Source organism: Montipora foliosa, chromosome 6 (genome assembly GCF_036669935.1).
Source record: "Montipora foliosa isolate CH-2021 chromosome 6, ASM3666993v2, whole genome shotgun sequence".
Lineage (NCBI taxonomy): Eukaryota > Metazoa > Cnidaria > Anthozoa > Scleractinia > Acroporidae > Montipora > Montipora foliosa.
In genome coordinates this window covers 16,738,855-16,758,274 of record NC_090874.1, presented here as the reverse complement: position 1 = coordinate 16,758,274, position 19,420 = coordinate 16,738,855, and the positions used below count along the sequence as shown (strand labels likewise).

At 40.2% G+C, this 19,420-nt stretch overlaps 2 protein-coding genes across 2 annotated transcripts in view; both read left to right on the top strand.

The window, feature by feature from the left end:
* Positions 1-17,194, top strand: part of LOC138006852 (uncharacterized) — a 42,522-nt gene extending 25,328 nt beyond the window's left edge. Inside the window, exons 6-7 of the mRNA XM_068853450.1 lie at positions 15,330-15,531; positions 16,460-17,194. Of these exons, the coding sequence (XP_068709551.1) occupies positions 15,330-15,531; positions 16,460-16,605 (348 nt within the window). The 3' untranslated portion in view covers positions 16,606-17,194. The remainder of the gene's footprint in view (positions 1-15,329; positions 15,532-16,459) is intronic.
* Positions 1,583-3,214, top strand: LOC138008472 (zinc finger protein 709-like). Its single transcript, XM_068855801.1, has one exon. It carries the CDS (start codon positions 1,583-1,585, stop codon positions 3,212-3,214), a length of 1,632 nt encoding a protein of 543 aa, XP_068711902.1.
* Positions 17,195-19,420: the final 2,226 nt, after the last annotated feature.

The following is a 19,420-nucleotide window of genomic DNA, read 5'->3' as shown; positions in this document are numbered from 1 at the left end:
AATTCCTCACGGGAACATTGGAACCCACAAATGACCAGCTCCCAACGTCAGTGGCTTCATAGCTCAGTTGGTTAGAGCGTCGCACCGGTATCGCGAGGTCACGGGTTCAAACCCCGTTGAAGTCCTGAATTTTTCAGGCTTCTTTACGCAATTACAAAAATTGCGTTCATAACTGAGAGGATCATAGCTTGATTTGATTTCATACCCGCAGTTCATACATGATCCATTTCATATATCATGGACTCAACCGAATGTCGCGTTTCTGATTGGTCAATGACGAATGCATAAATGGGTTATAGAGTTCAAAAGAGGTCAGAGAGCGATGGAGAATTTTGTGCAGTATATAACAAGTAAATAAATATATTGGTTTAGTTTTAGCAGTTGATTTTCTTGTTCAAAAACATCAGAGTTTCATGCTTATCGCGAAGCAATCATCAGGCGACTGTTCAAAAATAACGAACTCAATCTTAGACATTTGAAAGTGAGGAACAATGCACCTTGATGGTGCACGTGACACATCTTTTATCAGGCGATTATACTGTTCAAAAGGAATTCCAACATTTGTTGGAATTCCTGCAGCTCGACACCTAGTTCGTTTCTGTGGTTTAGCACTTTTCCCATAGCCACAAATTGCATCTCTTGACCAGTAACATTTGAATAGGAAGGATCTCGCTTGTTTAACTCTTCGCTATTTCATGTTGAACTCAATTTTCTTATCTTGGAGATTCCATACGTGTTTGCTTAGTTCGGTTGCGTTTTTGTAGCGTTCGTTTTTGAATGAGCATATCTTAATTTGAATGTGGTGTCAAAAAGGCCAATGAATATAAGTGTTTTTGTGTGGATGCTGTAGAGACTTCGGTCCGGGGTATGATGTTTTGGTCATTGCACTTCCCTTTGATGAGAATGAAAGACAGGCAGGCAGGCAGGCATGCATGTTGTCAATTTCCGCGGCAGTATAAAATTGATGATATAGATATTGATAAGCATAATTTTCATTTTTCCTCTAGATTTAGTTTCCACATAGAATAAACTTTCTTTTCACAAAAGTATTTCGAATGAGCTCTCTACAGTTAACATAGCGTGAGACATTGAGATAGGATGGAGTTCTTTACAACCTCTAATTTCATCAGATCCCTTTAGGGGGCTGCTCCATTGTTTTTAGAGTTAGTGTCCATTGTTTCTTTTGTATCCTTCTTTGTGTCCATTGTTTTCTGAACCAATCGCGAGAGCCGTTGTAATAGCTGCGTACTGATCCGAGACATTAGGTTTTAAATATATGTATTAAGCCAAAGTTGTCATGAAATGACACACAGCGGACAAAAGTCAAAAGGGAAGGCAAGGGGGAGGGAGTGAGGAGAAAAGGCAATGACTGAGTTAAGTGACTATGACATGACCTTGACTTAACTTAGAGTTAGCTGTTGATTGGACGTTGTTGATAGAAATGACTTCTTCTTTATTTTATATTTTAGGGCTAAGTGGGATCAAAATTCGTAAATGCTGTCCACATTAGTTAAGCACATGAATTCCCGTACTATCAGCGAGAGTTCTTTGTGTAAACAGTAAAGAAACTGCCTCATGAGACATGAAGAAATCCATACTGGAGAGAAGGCTTACACGTGTAAATGCAAGGAGTCTGAGGAGTGTTTTCAGTAAAAGAGGAAGTTTAAAAAGTCATGGCAGAATACATACCGGAGGAAAACCCTGTCAATGCAAACAGTGTGGCAAGTATTTTAGTCAAACAGCACATTTGAAGACACATGAAAAAGTCCATGCTGGTGAGAAACCTTATGAATGTAAACAATGTGGCAAGTGTTTCAGCCAAACGTGTAATTTGAAGACACATGAAAGAGTCCATACTAGAGAGAAGCCTTATGAAAGCAAACGTTGTGGTAAGCGTTTTAGCCAAGCTGGACATTTGAAGACACATGAAGGAGTGCATACTGCAGAAAGGCCTTATGAGTGCAAGCAGTGTGGCAAGTGCTTTAGCGTAGCAGGATATTTGAGGACACATGAAAGAGGCCATGTGGGAGAGAAGCCTTATGGATGCAATCAATGTGGCAAGTGTTTTAGCCGGGCAGGAAGATTGAAGACACATGAAAAAATCCATAATGGAGAAAGGCCCTATCAATGCAAACATTGTGGAAAGCATTTTGGCCAAGAAGGAGAATTAAAAAGACATGAAAGAGTCCATACTGGAGAAAGGCCCTATCAGTGCAAACATTGTGGCAAGTGCTTTAGAACAACAGGATATTTGGAGACACATGAAAAAGTCCATGCTGGTGAGAAACCTTACGAATGTAAACAATGTGGCAAGTGCTTTAGCCAAACGTGTAATTTGAGAGCACATGAAAGAGTCCATACTAGAGAGAAGCCTTATGAATGCCATCAATGTGGCAAGTGTTTTAGCCAAGCTGGACATTTGAAGACACATGAAAGAGTCCATACTGGAGAGAAGCCTTATGGGTGCAAGCAGTGTGGCAAGTGCTTTAGCGTAGCAGGAAAAGTAAAGACACGTGAAAGAATCCATACTGGAGAAAGGCTCTATCAATGCAAACATTGTGGCAAGTGTTTTAACCAAGCAGGTAATTTTAGAACACATGAAAGAGTCCATACTGGAGAAAGGCCCTACCAATGCAAATATTGTGGAAGGCGTTTTGGCCAAGCAGGAAATTTAAGAAGACATGAAAGAATCCATACTGGAGAAAGGCCCTATCAATGCAAACATTGTGGCAAGTGTTTTAACCAAGCAGGTAATTTTAGAAGACATGAAAGAGTCCATACTGGAGAAAGGCCCTATCAATGCAAATATTGTGGAAGGCGTTTTGGCCGAGCAGGAAATTTAAGAAGACATGAAAGAATCCATACTGGAGAAAGGCCCTATCAATGCAAACATTGTGGCAAGTGTTTTAGCCAGGCAGGACATTTGATAAAACACGAAAGAGTCCATACTAGAGAGAAGCGTTATAAACGTAAGCAAATAGGAAAGGCATTTCGCAACAGAAGACGTGCCAGTAGACATAAAAAAGCACAAGAACGTTCTGCAATTACGAATGAATTTGAAGAAGGGACTCATCGCTTCTACACTGTGAAAGAACACAGTTTGAACCAGGATGTAAAACACAGCTGTTGGATCTGCCAGAAGGAGTTAAGTAGCAAAGAGCTTCTTCTTGCACACTACCGAGAGCATATGACGTTCGAGGAGCCGTCCACTTGAGCTAGTTTGATGGCCATTTTTCGACTAATTTTGTTTTATAATGGTTACAACTTATTCGCAGTGTTTCTTCCTTTCTAGTATAAATTTTAAAGATCTACCCGGGCGCACATTGTCAGCTTTCGTTGAACATTGCTTCCTTGTCATGTAAGATGACAATGGGTTTGATTCCCACTCACGGCACGCATGTTTTTCATTCAAAAAGGATCAGTCAGTAGAAGTTCACTGCTAGGGACTACATTGTCGGATTTCCGGCCTTCTTCATACACACAAAAGTATAATTAATTAGCTGGTAGCCTGTGAATCACCTTTGGGTGATCCGGTGTAGTCGTGTTTCTGAATGTTAAACATTGCCGGGGAACCCCGTGGCTAACCAGTATCTTCACTGATTGCTCTGTTGCCAGCAGGGTTGTCTTTTTTGTGCAGTGGTTAGCACACCCGACTAGTAACCAGGGGGACGCGGGTTCGATGCCCACTCACGGCACATATGTTTTTCATTCAAAAAGGATCAGTCAGTAGTAGTTCACTGCTACTGGCTAGTGACTACATCGTTGGATTTCCGGCCTTTTTCATACACACCTATGTGTGTGTGTATGTGCCCAAGTTCAGGAGTTGCCATAAAGCCATTATGGTGACAACCGGGAGGGCACATTGTATACATATTGTATATATCTATATATACAATATGACCCTAACCCTAACCCTAACCCTATATATATATATATATATATATATATATATATATATATATATATATATACACCCGTTTTCAAAAACGTTGCAATTTCAAAGTATATATTATATATATATATATATATATATATACATATTGTATATTACGCTCACTGTTCATACAGTTTGAGCACTCTCTGGATTGGGTGGAGAGCCTCATAATAGGTGTTCACTATTGGCATAATGCTTTGCTCACTGCTTGCAGTTTGAGCACTCTTGTGACTCCACAATGCAATCCAACAATGTGTAACCGTACATCCTGTGCCCAAGTTCAGGAGTTGCCATAAAGCCATTATGGTGACAACCGGGAGGGCACATTGTATACATATTGTATATATATATATATATATATATATATATATGTCTTTTGTTTTCTCATCAGAAAGGTGAGACACGAACCATGTGTATTTCACGCTGAAGGAACAATGCGTTTTTCTTCTAACAAAAATAATATTAAAAAATTGACGAGACAAATTCAAAGGAAAAGCAGCTCCATATAGCCTGGATCTTCGCTGGCGTATCATAGAGCTGCACTTTGTAGAGAACATAGCGTAGGTCCATAGCGCGCCATTTAAGGATATCAATCTCTCAAATATAGGAAAGCCAGACGGCACCTTGTTAACAAGAGCACAGCTTCTTGTGCTATTGGAATACGTATTAAACGATCCCAGAAGCTATTTGAGGGGAATGGAACAGTATTTAATTGATTCAACCGGGATCTCTTTAATCCTAATTTTTTTAAAGGTTCGTTAATTTATTGTTGGAGTCGTTCTTCACGCGAACTAATATTTACGGGTAGCCATCACAAAGAGGTGTGGTCTGTAAACCCGCCAACAAAACAACCTCCGACCCATCCAAAATGTTTGACTCATTTAAGTCATTGAAGCCCATGTACACGGGGTTCATGCCAGCAAGGCCGAAATCGAGAAGAATTAAAAGCAAAACAATGAGTAAAGTGCTACTCATGCTTCCTCGCTATTGCATCAGGAGGCTGACAATAACTCGTGGCTTTGTCGACAAGAAATCGCAAACAATAAGTGTTTTGGGGTAGACTTTCATATACTGGACTAAAATGGCGGAGGACAAAACAATTATTGTTATTCCGATTAGGCTTTGCTAATTAGGTATTATGTTCACGGTGTTCTTTTGTTTTATGGACATTAATTATTTCGGATCCGGTATATGAAAGGCCAGAACAAAGTGAATTGCGAAGACAATATTCCCAACAAACATTTATCCAATTATAAATTCGTTAGACACCTTTTAAAACTGAAAGATCAAGCCATAAGTAATGAAATATAGGACGTTTTCAACCAACCTCTACAGACGCCAATAACAAAATATAGAAAAGTACGACTTCTGGTGGACGAAAAAGAAGCTAATGAGTGATCTTTTGTTTTCATCCATCAACATGGCGGCGATGACGTCATGTGAAAACCTCCTACAACTTCACTTTCTCCAAAAGTCATTTACGTTCTACTTTTTGAATTTTTTTTTTTTTTGGGGGGGGGGGGGGGGGGCGCTTTTGAGATGAGATATGTGGCGAAACTGCTCCTGCTAGTAATCACCATCTTCATAACCCGAGCAGTTCTTTCAGTTAGGAAAAAACGATAGCACTGAGTTTCCCGCGCACAGATGTTAAGACACTGCCTTTCTCACATACCTTATTCTTTTCAATTATTAAAAAAAAAAAGAGAAGAAAAGATATGATGGATGCTAGAAAGAGGTAAACTGGTGAAATTCAAACAAAGCCTACAAAAGGTTTGACAGCAGCTATTGTTCTTTCCTTTTGTAAAAATGGCCCCCTATTGTTTTTTTCTGTCAACACCTTTCTGATGAGAAAACAAAAGGCATATATATACCATATATACTTTGAAATTGCAACGTTTTTGAAAACGGGTGTATATAGATAGATATATATATATATATAGATAGATAGATAGATAGATAGATAGATAGATAGATAGATAGATACCTGGACTTGAACTAGGTCAAAAACATTTATTTGCTACTCCGAGTTTCATGCTTCTCACGAAGCAATCATCAGGCAACTTCCGAAAAGAAGGAATACATGGTGTTTTATAGTGATTTTGAAAAAAACGGTTGCAATTCATTATAGGCTGGGGTGCATAGCAACGGTTAAACTATACAAACTGTTTCCAGTGAGCAGCTAAAAATAAACCTTATAGGCTTAAATAATTACGCTATTTAGAAGGAATTTCTTTTCATGTCTGCAACTTGTTACAAGCTCATTTCTGTTGTTAAGGGTCGCCAAATCCGGTCTACAAATTATATAGTATTTCTCCCACAGACATAAATTACACTTCTTCGTTACATTTTAATAGGATCTCGCATGCCTAGCAATCCGCCATTTAATGTGATAGTCAACTTTCTTGTCTTTCAAACCCCATACATATTTACTAAGCTCAGTGGAATTTCTGTAGCGTTCATTTCTAAAGGAACATGTGTGGTTTCTATAACGTGATTTGAATGATGTGTCGCAAAGACCAATGTAAGTTTGCTTTGACTGAGATGTTGTGACCTCTGCTTGATAGATGATATTCCGCACGTTGCACTTTCCGTCTAGAGGGCAGGATCTTTTGTCACGGCAGTGGCAAGTCACGGCACTTGCAACTGCCGTGACAAAAGATCCTGCCCTCTAGACGGAAAGTGCAACGTGCGGAATATCATCTATCAAGCAGAGGTCACAATATCTTTAATTGTTTTGGTCCTCCAACATTACCGCCGTGCACATACTCTGTTTGTACTCTCAAATCACTTAACATTTGTAGCAACGCGTTGTGTATCCTTCGGATCGTTGTATTCCAGTCTTTTTGATTCAAAAACAGATAGATATATATAACTATAACTGCAGACAGTATTGTTTCGGCCTTCTGGGCCTCCTCATTGCAGTGCTGATGTCTAGGAAGGAGGTTAGCTTACAAAGCCATCCCAAATGTCCCACACATGTGGTATATCTAAGCCGTGCCAGAGTGCTTAAACCAGCGAGCTAGTGAGCATGCGCAGTTGCTAGCGGCAATGACTCATCCTAGTAGAGTGCTCAATTTGGATATATTTGTATATACTTTTTTTAAATTTGAATTTTATTGTAATAATGCAGTATTTACACGGTTTACAATACTAACACTATTTACGGAAGGAGTAAAATACAACAGAATTACTCAGACAAACAAGAGATACAGTGTAATTACGGATCATTATGAGTGTGTGCTTTCCAGGACATGTTGATGCTCTTCTCTTTTTAGGCTTTTTTCTCCACTGATCTGGTATAGCCGACAGCAAGCTAAGGTAGTGCATGCAGAAAATCACATTTAATTTTAAATTTTTGCACAAACGCTTTAGCGACAAAAAACTGTTTCCTATATCATTGACAAGGCAGGCAAGTTTACATATGCCGACTTGATTCCAGATTCCATAATAAAAAGATGAACCACTTTATCTTTAGGCGTTGTACAGTTCAATTCTTTCAAGGGTATTAATATATCTCGCATTCTCGACCCCAGAGCTCTTCTCTTGACTGAGGGAGAGAAGAGCTCTGGGGAACCCTGTGTCTTGTCATTGGTTTTCGTGAAGAACAATCAAAAGCGTCTTTAATTGGTCCATTCATGTTAGCACGACGGGTGAGCAGGCGCGTAAGGTTCAAATAGCCAAGTTTTGGCTATAAGAGCCCTACGGCGCATGTTTTCCGACATAGAGTTTCCCAGAGCCTTGGGTCGATCAGAGGCTCTGGTGACGAGAATGTACATCTCGGTAAGTGGTCATTGATACATTAATATTTGAGGTCATAGTTACATTGAAATAGAAGTTATATTATTTTGTTGACTTCGGCAGTAAAACCAGGTGGAGTGTCCAGTACGTTGCAAATAAACGTTAATTTTGATGACCCAACGCACCCAACGTTGAGATCTAGATTTTTCGGAACATTTGTTGTAAAATTTCTTGCTTGCCTGCCTGTCCTAGGATTTTCGAACATCTAAAAAATGGTATAATTGCCCATTTTTTAACGGATTTTCAACCCTAAAAAGGTCAACTAGAATGTTCGGGAGCCTTTTTTCGGGCTGAAATTTTCGAACGGGCAAGTGTTAATCCCTATAATTTTCGGATCACTAGACTTTCAGCTAGGAAATCCGAACAGAAGAAAAATATTTAGGCGGAAAAATATGCCTATATCTACCGTTTAAATACCAAAATACGTTTAACAATGCTATGTTTAAGTGGGTTGAACTATATTCTCGTTGAGTGCCCCTGTTAACTACTAAATAAGAAAAGGTACGGACCTTCGGAAATAACTATTTAGATTTAAAAATGCCTGAAGGTTAATGTTTTCAAGATATAAAAATGCATAATGAAAAGGTGAGACTTAAAGTGCTCTCAAATGTGAAACAAACACACACCAAGAAACATGCACAGTAAAACGTATGCAAACAGACACAGACAAAAACTCACAAAACACACAAAACACCCATACAATAAAAAAATATAATATACACAATATAAATAAGTAAGTTATTGATTTGAAGTAAAGGAAATAGCATATGTAACAAAATGTGTTGATACTCATCAAGAAAGTTGTTATTTTGAACCTTTTTAAATTGACTTAGGGACAAGGTTTTGACATTTTCTTCAACCAGGAGCCCATGAGTAGGAGCTTGCCTCTCTCATACACGCCCTTATGAGTCAACCTTTGCCCGTATCTTTCTAGTTTTAGAACGCCACGAATTAACTCGGCTCTGCACACACTTTTTTAAAAGGCCAATCATAGTAAAGTCTTTGTCTAACGAAGACAAATAAAGCAGTAAAACTTATTTAAATCGTGCAAATTGATGTAAATTTCTGTAAATGCGAGTCTCCTGCTGAAGGGTTCGTTCTAAAAATAGAAAGATACGGGCAAAGGTTGACTGAGACATCTACTGCATATGGAGGCTCCTAGTAATGGGCTCCTGCTTCAACTGAATTCCAAATTTTTGGTCCTTGAAAGCGTATATTGAAAATGCATACTTAGTACCTTACTGCATGAAATTTTGGCGACACTTTAATTTAGCGAATTTGTAGTTGTCTAATTAAGGGACTTGAATGCTCATCGAACTTTAAAAAAGTAATGATTCGTAAAGTTTTCTTTTGCAAGACGAAGATTGACTGAAGAGTGGTAGGATAGGTGTTGCCCCAGGCAATTATCCCATAAGTCCCATAGATTAAGAAAGGGTAGATGAGTGCATAATAAAGATTTGCCAGGCTAGAAATATCGAGGTAATAACGAACTTTAGACAGTATACCCACACCGTTTCTCACTTTTCTGGCAGTATATTCAACTTGATTCTTCCAGTTCAAATTAGCATCAATCAAAACTCCCAAGTACTTAGTATAATATTCCCTAATGAGAGGTCTGTTACTGATACTTAACAGGAAATTGAAAGTTATTTTTCTTTGAGATGGATGAAAAAATTACAAAATTGGATTTATCTACATTTAACGATAACTTATTTGCACATAACAATATGTGGTATAGTTTAATTCGCTACTTATATTGAAGTGCAAAGACTCAATATCGTTATGTTTACAGAACGAATTTGCATCTTCAGCAAAGAGATGGAAATCAAAGAGATCAGAGAAAAGATAAAAATCATTTATATAAAAGAAGAAAAGCAACGGACCCAAAACAGATCCTTGGGGAATACCACAAGAGACTGGACGAGGGTCTGAGCTAACATTATTGAGAGTAACAATTTGCTGGCGATCAACCATGTAAGATTTGAACCAGGTAACTGCCACACCACTGATAGCATAGTATTGCAATTTATCGAGGAGGATCTTATGATTTACTATGTAAAACGCTTTGCTTAAATCTAAAAATATACCACAAGAGAAATTCTTTTAATCAATTGCCCTTTGAATTTACTTAAAATTGCTTGATTAGTTGAATGCTTGGCACGAAAGCCAAACTGTTTATCATAAAGAACCCTTTCTCTATAAAGAAAATGTAGTAATCTATTCGACATAAGTTTTTATTAAGTCTATTAAATATGGATAGGGCAGAAATTGCGATAGTTCGAGAGACCGGTTTGCGAATCATTCTTATAGATTGGTATTACATTGGCCAACTTGAAGCTGTTAGGAACAATGCCTTTCTGAAAAGAAAGATTGAAGATAATTTCCAGAGGCTTGGATATAACTGCCTTGATTATCTTAAGAATATTAGTTGGGATGCGAAACCGTTGTTCAAGACGCAACTAGAGATGTCTTTATATAGGAGCGTGACCCACTTTCGTAATTTTGGACCAAAGTTGAACACTTCTAGGGATTTTTGCAAGTATTTCCATTCAATGGAATCAAAAGCTTTCTCAAAGTCTAGGAAAACGGCCAGGCCTGGAATGTTTTCGTTTTAGTAAAAGCCCATCGGATATCATTCTAATACCTTCCCCAACTGATAAATTTTCCTCTAACATATCCAGTTTGGCTAGACGTAAAGCTATAGCTTTTGTAACAATTTTGTAATCATTATTTAGTAACGATATTGGTCTCCAGTTTTTCAGATACTTTTTATCCTATTAAAGATATGACTCCAAGTTTCTGGGTGATCGATAAAGAGCCATTTTCAAATGCGTAATTGAAGCTATCAACCATTATTTATCCGATGACATCCCACAATGATCTATAAAATTCAATGGTAAAGCCATCAGGGCCTGGAGTTTTATTGTTTTTGAAATGACTGAGGGAGTTTGCACACTCCTGTAGGGTTAAGGGTCCTTCGCTGCTTTCTGCTTCTTCAGTTTTTAAGGTTATATATCAGACCATCTGAATTGAAAAAATGTTGAAAGGTTTCAGAGTCTGGGCACACGTCTTTAGACCTATACATGCCACTGAAATTTTTTTTTTTTTTTCCTCATATCGCATTGGTCTCAAATCAATTGTTCAGGCACAATTCAGAAATAAAGTAAATATACAGTTTAATAAATAGCTGAATAATATAAACATTGCCTTATTGCTCTCTATTAGTAACTAGCAGTTCTCTGCTCCTCTGGTTTTTGGATATCTTGATTTAGAATATATATGGTAATATGAAGAGATGGATTCGGATTCCGGTTTCCGGGTGAGGTTCTTATTGCAATTACTGTTTTAATTTACCTAGAGAGCAAAAGTAATTTGAGCTTTATGCCATTCCTATTCGCTCTCTATGGTGTCAAACTAAGAAATTGGAAACCATACACCAGCATTCACATTCTTTAAGGAATTTTTTTTTCTTTTATATCTGCTCTGTTCCATGAATTATTTTTGTTAGTATAAATATTGAGAAACGTGTTAACATTAAATCAAGTTGAATGCAACACCAGTCTACAACACTCCCTCGTCGACCGAGTGCAGCAATCTAAAGACCTCCTCTGTATCGTAAGCCCGCTGGCCAAAATGGGCGATCTTTCATTGCAAATACATCGGACAACGAAAACGGTAAACAGTTGGGCCACACATACGTTTTAATGCGAAAAGGGGACTTTTTCTCTGTTTTCGAATCGTTTCACCTGTTCACACGAATGCGCTAAAACAATTCGACAACACCAATTGCAATGCGGCTGAAGGGGCATGCATATTTCTCAGTCCAGCCTACGGACAGATTTGTCCGCCTACGTACTCAAAAAAATCATTGCTCGTAAATATGCCCGTTGAAATCAAAGGACAACACAAAGCAAGTGAATTAATGTAGATTGGAAGATTCTTTATCGGGGTTGCGGGAACTAACCCACTCACACAGAACGATTTGATGCAAAAGAGTAGTTATCAACGAGCAACATTTGAATGTGAAATTGGACACTGGCGCTCGGAGCAACGTTTTGCCATATCAGTTGTTTTGCAAAATTGAAGTCAAACACCCGACTTGTGTCGTAAACTTGCCACAAGATACCAGTAATGGGTAAAGCCAGCCTCCAGGTGAAACTGAGAGGGAAGTTTCACCCAGGGCTTGTGAAATGTCATGATCAAATTACTGAACAACGAGCCACACCCACAATTGTCCTTTAAACGTCAGTGCAGTTGATACCCAAGCAGATGAAGATGTGCCTGATATCCAACCAAGCTAAGGTGTCAGTGAAATCATCAAGAAGCGAGAGAACTATTCCATGGCATTGGATGCTTAGAAGGCACCTATAGCACTAAGATTGAAGCTCCACGGCAATAAAATGAAGATCACGAGCGACAACTGATGAATTTCCCTCACTGGATAATAAAACTTGTATAATTGGACATGAACTGACAGCAAATGGATTGAGACCTTGAGATCCCAGCAAGATCTGTGCAGTACAACAAATGCCATCTCCAACAGACAAGCCAGCAATGTTAAGATTTCTTGGAATCGTGAAGTAAATGACCAAGTTCTCACCAAACTTAGCTGACCTACAGCCCAGTCAATGAGAACGCTACTCCACAAGGAAGTAGAATGACACTGGTCTGAGAGACAGAGGAAAGCATTTCAAAGCTGTCAAAGAATTATGCCACACTTCAGTACCATGATGTTAACAAACCAATCACGATCTCAGAAGATACAAAATCCTATGGCCTTGGGGAATGTCTTTTGCAAGGAAGACTTCCGGTTCATAAACATCCAGGTCACTCACCTTTGATGAAAAACATTATGCACAAATTGAGAAAGAACTCTTGGCAATTCTTTATGGGTGCACCAAATTTCATCAGTATGTTTATAGAAAGAGAGCATGCCCACTAGACTTTTGTTTCGGAACCGCTATTCCAGGCCCTTCAACGGTTGCAAAGGATGATGTTAAAGCTTCAGTCAGGGTACTAGGACCTGCAAGTAGAATTTGTTCTTGGCAAGAACCTTCACATTCCAGACACTCTTAGTTGGAAACCACTTCTGACTCAGTGGATGAATTTGAAGTATCACCCCTTGAGAATATTCCAGTCAGTGTGGAAAGACTGCAGCACTTTAGACAAGCAACAAAGAAACTGAGACCCGGCTTTACGGAAGCTAAAGAATAAACCGAAAGATGGATGGCCTGAAAGAGAGTGTCACGTTGACCTAGAGATCAGTCTATATTGGAATATTCACGAGGAAATTTCAGTGAATGGTTATCTGTCACTGACGCAAGACAGGTTGATTGTACTCGCTTCGCTTAGAACAGAGGTGCGTAGTCAAAAACACAACAGCCTTAAAGGCAACCTAAATTGTCAAGTATGAGCTAGAGACGTCTCATCGAGTTTTAGTATTTTTGGCCAGGAATGAACGTGCAAATGAAGGACATTGTATACAGGTACAATATTTGCAACATGAAGAGAAAATGGCAGGCAAGAGAACCACTGGAGGGTTATGAATTACACCTGAGAGGCCATGGCAGAAGATCGTTGTCGATCTGTTTGAACTTGAGATACAAAATTAGGTGGTCATAGTTGACTACTACTCGAAGTTATTCGAATTATCACTTTTTTCCAAACAGTAAGAGCAAGACACTGACCGACCACTAAGATCATCGTCAGTGTCAATGGCGCCGAATTTGACACCCATGACTTTAATGTAAATGCTTTGTAAATACTTTGTTTATTGTGGAAGTGCACTTCCGCTAGTTCACAGGCACCTCACTTTAAGTAATCTGAGAGAAACGTGATTAAGAACCTAACTGGTAGAAGGCATCGAGCCAGGCCAGGCTATTTAGAAAGCGTCGTAGAGTTGAATCCGGGAAAACCGGAAACAAATCCAAACCAGAGATTAGAACGGGACTTCAATATGTATGTACAGAATACACCAAACACATTGAAGCTGCTAAAACGGAATATTTCAGGAAGAAAGTTGAGGATGCAATTCACGATCAGCTGTTCAAGTTTGTTGACAAATTTCTTAATGTAAAAAAGGCTCCAATCTTGCCCAAACACGAATCAAGCAAAGAACTTGTTAAGAGATTTAGTGAACATTTTCAGATGAAAATGGCCGGCATTTGCCGTGAATTATCTGCAAGCTCGTTATCAACATCAACCATTGAAGATCATGAAACTTGTTCCGCGCTTCCACTGACGTACTTCCATCCGTGTGTCGTCAAGCGAGATAAAACGTTTTATCATGCCATCGAAAACGAAATCTTATCAACTCGATCCTGTTCCAACCTGGATTTTAAAAGGCTGCATCAATCAGCTGCTACCAACTACAACGGAAATCATCAACTCATCCTTGGAACATCCTCGCCATAGACCAGCTTGAACTTTGCATTGATGATGCTTTATGTTGGAACACTCAGAACGGACTTAAATGCAACTCAACTAAGACTGGAGTCATTCACTTCTACTCTCGCTATACGCCCAGTGACAGTATCTCACACCTCATAGTCGACACTGTTATCGAACCAGTAAATGAAGTGAGAGATCTTGGTATCACTCTAGACTCTACCCTCACTCGTCGTACCCACGTCAATAATACATGTCGCTCTGGCTCATTATCTTTACACGAACTCAGTAAAATCAGGAAATTTATATCTCAGAAAGACCGTAAGGGTCGTTCATGCCTTTATTTCCTGTAAACTGAATTACTGCAATGGTTTGTTTTACGGGTTCCAAAATACTCTGCCGCCCGACTTATTACGCGAACAAAAAAATCTGAACATATTGCTCCAGTCCTTATCAATCTGCACTGGTTCCCTACAGAACAACGTGTTATCTTCAAGCTTCTTCTTTATACCTTTAAAGCACTTCATGATCTGGCCCCTGATTACTTGGCAAATCTGTTAACTTTGTTTTCAACTTTTTTTTCTGACATATCCGTCGTTTTTCCTCCTAAAAAAAAGTTCTTATTCCGATTTTAGGCCATCAGCATTGAGGCTCAGAATGGAGGAGTCAGCGGTCATTTTTGAAGCTTATGACGTATGATATGGGGAAGACATGCGAGAGCGCCCCATATAGAAGCAGTGGTTTGACTGATGTTTGTCGTGAATATTTAGTCCGCAAAGAAACAGCAAAACAACGAAGGAAACAACCACAGCAGCACTTATTTCCGTTGATTACGAAATCTATGTTCCCCATATCATACGTTACAGCAGGGTGCTGATTTAGTTTTTGAGCCCGCGCTGAAAATGCAGAAACAGCCGGAAAAGCCCAATTTCAAACGTAATTTTCTCGCAAAAAAACAGAAAACGAGGAGAAGTAACCCCACACACTTAACTTTACTTATGTTAGGCTTTCCAAAAATAATGTTGGAAAAATTACTGATTTTGGCCTTCCGGTTCTCCTTTAACTCGAGGAAAAAGTGAAGACGGAGGTTCCCTTTTGTAAGCTCCTGGATGGGCTTAATTAACGACCAGCTTCATCTAATTGTAAATTTTTCTTGGAAAGTTCTATTGCTTTTATTAAACAAGCCCTTTACATTTTAACCCCATTGCAGAAGTTCAAGAAGACAAAGGACGCGTCGGGATTGAAAGCCGGTGAAGAAATTGACCCGCAAAATTGGCCAGTTTTTGCTGGAACCGTAATTTGCTTCTGCGGAATCGCTCTATTGTTCCTCACAGTTAACGTGGCGCTGAAGTGGTTTCGGGGACGATGCGTAAAGGGAAAAGAGGAAGATACTGAAGAAGGACGAGAGCCAGGTAAGTCAGTTGCTAGACCAAGGCACTCATCGCGGGGACCTCGGATTCTAGTTGCCCGGATATGTTTGTTTGTTGTTATGATTTGAGCAGGTTGACCTACTGACCTACCCATACACTCACCAAGGAAAGCCACAACACCAGCACATATCGCATGCGCAGTTAAACATGTTGAGTATTATAGACTCTCGCCAATTTCGATATATTAAAATTCAGTCCTAAACAAAAGACACCATCTCGAGGCTCTGGGCAATAAACTCATACAAATCCTTATATTTATTCCCCAGAGCCTCCATTTGATGCCTTTTTAGGACAAGATTTTAATACATCGAAATTGGTCTATCAGTGCAATTTACACTCCGCATGTCGAGTCCACTGAAGTGAATCATATCTGGTTGCGAGTGTTCCCAAATGCTTTTTCCTATATGATACCACTAGCGAAATTTACTGTTGTATCTGTTGGAAACCGGCAATAAATGCTCATCTTCCTTGGGAGCTTTTGTTCCGTTTACCGAGAGTGACATTTACAATAACAACCTGTTTATATGGCTTAGATTGCCCTTGTTTAAATTTCTGTGTTATTTTCGGATTCCGTTACTTTCTAAGTAAAGAAGCATTTCATAAACGAGCCAGTCAAAATTTGTTTGGCATTTTCGGAGTATGTGAAAATGGCTTCCTTTGAGGAGGCTGATGTCCTCATGGGCTTCCAAAAAGTGTTTTCCAATCGCTGATCTTCTGTGTTCAACAATACGTTGCTGAAAATGTCGAGATCTGTATCCCAAGTTTTCTGCAAACTTTCTGCAACGTGTAGCCGGGCCACATGAAAATGAACACACCACGCGTTGTTAATTTACGATGGGTGGCATAATTTCTTTCGGCTCGGATTCATCAATCAAAATTATATTAACTGACTAACTCATCATATTTTCAGGGCAAATCTCAGGCCAAAGTTCGCAACGGTGGCGACATGAAAAACACTTGGAATTTTCTGTAATAGAATTTATCAATGAGCCATTCAACATGTGGCATGAGCAGAAACACCAGGATGACGCGTGTAGAACAAAACTGAAATGTTGACTATCCGAATAGATAAAGACTCAAACCATAAAGTTACTTTGTTACCTGTGTTATAAGTAAGCGCATTTGATGACTCTGCCACTTGATTTTATCAAGCGAGAAAGCTAGTAGCAGTAGTTGACCGACAGCCTGGAAGTCCACATATGTTTCCATTTATGTGATGTTTTTCCATCAGTTGGAGGCAGTGTGGCCCAGTGGTTAGGGCGCTTGCCTTGAGATCCGGAGATCCCGGGTTCAAGACCCGCTCTGACCACTCGTTGAATTTGTTCCTGGTTGTCCCTGGTTCAACTTCCCAGCTGCACTTGTAAATAGCCAACTGGTTTGCCTCCGGCCAGTTGGGATTCTTAACAGTTGTAGCTGTTGTGTTCTGTTGTTTCGTTGATTGTGTTTCATTGGCCCTGAAAAGCCCCTATGGGGAGCGGTCAATTAAGTATGTATTGTATTGTATTGATCGAGAGACATATTTCTCTCCACTAATGTACCCAACCCCTTCTTGCTTAACCTTACTATCAGGATAGGCAGCTAGTTCTCTTGAAAAAGAAATTGAATTGTATTAAGGCAAGATGATAAATAAGCAAATAAATTGTTGAACTGGGGAAGGGAAACTTGACGATTTTGTAACGTAGCTCAGGTGCGCGAGGCGCGCCAGTGGAGCACCATGGGTAAGATTTTTTAAATTTTGGTTATGACGTTAACGTACGCCCGTTCGCCCGCGCGTAGACTGTCGGGGTGACACCCTCTGGGGGCGGGAGTGTTCGGGCAATATTCCTTGGCGGGAAATCGCGTGGCAGCGTTGCTTTTGGCAAACCCGCATTTTTCTAGCGTGAAATCATATTAGTGAAGAGCAACGGGTGGTGCTTATTAATACAGGGATATTTTTGCGCGGTTTAAAACTATGCGGAGAAAGCGGAACTTAGCAAGTGCTCTTGGTATCCAAAAAGAAAATAGGCCATATTGATGGTCCACGTACATGGCGTTTCCATTTAAATCTCTGTAAATTCGCGTGAAACGCTTCGATAAATAATTCAGAAATAATGCAACGCACAGACCAGAGAATTGGTGAGGTGGTTAAAAGATTTGTTTCCCACAACTTTCCACGTTCTTGGCCTTTTTCATTGAACAATTTCGAATATATTTTTTTGTTGCGTGACAGTGTTTGAAATGAAAATATCTGATTACACCAAACATTTTCATTCCTCCATTCGCGCATAACTACAGTTTCTTGTGCCTTTGACCACAATTCCTTGCGTTTCGAAGAAAAATGTGTTCTCCCGATTAGAGAGCTGCCTCGTTCGTTCGCTTCAGGCTCACTCACGGCCCCCCACGGCCCGGGGGCCCGGTGGCCCGAAGGCCCTGTTGCCCACGGTCCACGGCCCGCGACGGCCCGCGCCGGCCGCCCGGTGGCCCGGAGGCCCGGTAGCCCAGTCCTGATTTTCCACAGTTTTTTTGTCCAGCGGTAAATCCACGCGCATGCACAGATCTGCATCGGGTTTGGGCGTGAAAAATGGACGACGGTGAGTTTGAATTCGTTTACCATTTTAATCATTTGAATCCTTGTTTCTGTTTGTTGTTGTAAACAAGAAAACAACAAAGAATGACAACGTTTTTCACTTAGCAACATGCAACGACAGAAAGGATCGAAAAGGATTGAAATGATTATTAAAATGGTAAACGAATTCAAACTCACCGTCTTTCATTTGCGCGTTCAAACCCCATGCAAATCTGTGCATGCGCGTGGATTTACCGCTGGACAACAAAACTGTGTGGGCCACCGGGCCGCCGGGCCGCAAGGCCGTAAGCCGCGGGCCTGCTTTTAGGAAAACCCGTATGAATTGGTTTGGCATAAGATTCAGTCTTGTGATTTTCTCCCAAGTCGTTTCTTCAAGATCAAAGTACGTCATTTACGAAATAAAAGAACCATTTGAGAAGCTTTCGACCTAACCTTGTCGCAAAAGCGCCCCCGTGCCTACTCCACTCAACTGATGAGACTCTGACTCTCTACAGAAGGCACATAACGTTGCTCACAGGAACACAAATTCGTCACTCGCATCAATTACTTTACATCAGCTGGAAAGACCAAGTCCCTGATGTCGATGTTCTCAAGCTTGTCGGAGCTGACAGTGCGGAGCCATCATAACAGCCTCGCAATTAAGATGGACAGGGCATGTGAGAAGAATGCCTGAGGGCCGACAGCCCATGGCCGCCTTCTATGGTGAACTGCGAGAAGAAAAGAGAAAGCATGGCGGTCAAAGACTCCGCTACAAAGACGTACTCAAACGCCACGTGACAAAGTACTCACTCGGCTCTGAATGTCAACACCGGGGAGGAAGAAGCCCGGCGTCGAGAGACGTGGAGAGGAGTAGTGAAGAATAGGGCTTTCCACAAGTTGCTCGGCACCTTTTTGGAAACTTTTCGTATTTCCAGCAACTTTTTTCGTTTCGAATAACTTTTTGGATTCTGAGCAATTCTTAGTTTTCTACTAATTCTGAGTTATCGGAGCAGCTTTTAGTGCTTAAATTGGCCGTGCTTACATGTTTCACAATGTATCACTCCCGGTTTCAGTATTCAGACCGTTCATTTCGTGCCCCGGCTCCGACGACTCATCAACTTCCAAAAAAAGCACCAAGGAGCAGGATTACCCTTCCAAAACGGGGGAATTGGACTCATTTTTTCAGAAAACACGGAAAGGTAGAGAGTTCCATCTTCAACTCAAAACGTGGCCGCCGTTATCTGAGGAAACTTTGGCCTGATTTAGCATCGTGTTTAGTGAAAAAGCGAACGGCAGGTTGCTTTTTGTCATAAAAGCACGAAAAAA

Excerpts from the sequence above, each read along its gene's own strand:
- LOC138008472 (XM_068855801.1), top strand. The coding sequence starts at position 1,583 with ATGAAGAAATCCATACTGGAGAGAAGGCTTACACGTGTAAATGCAAGG.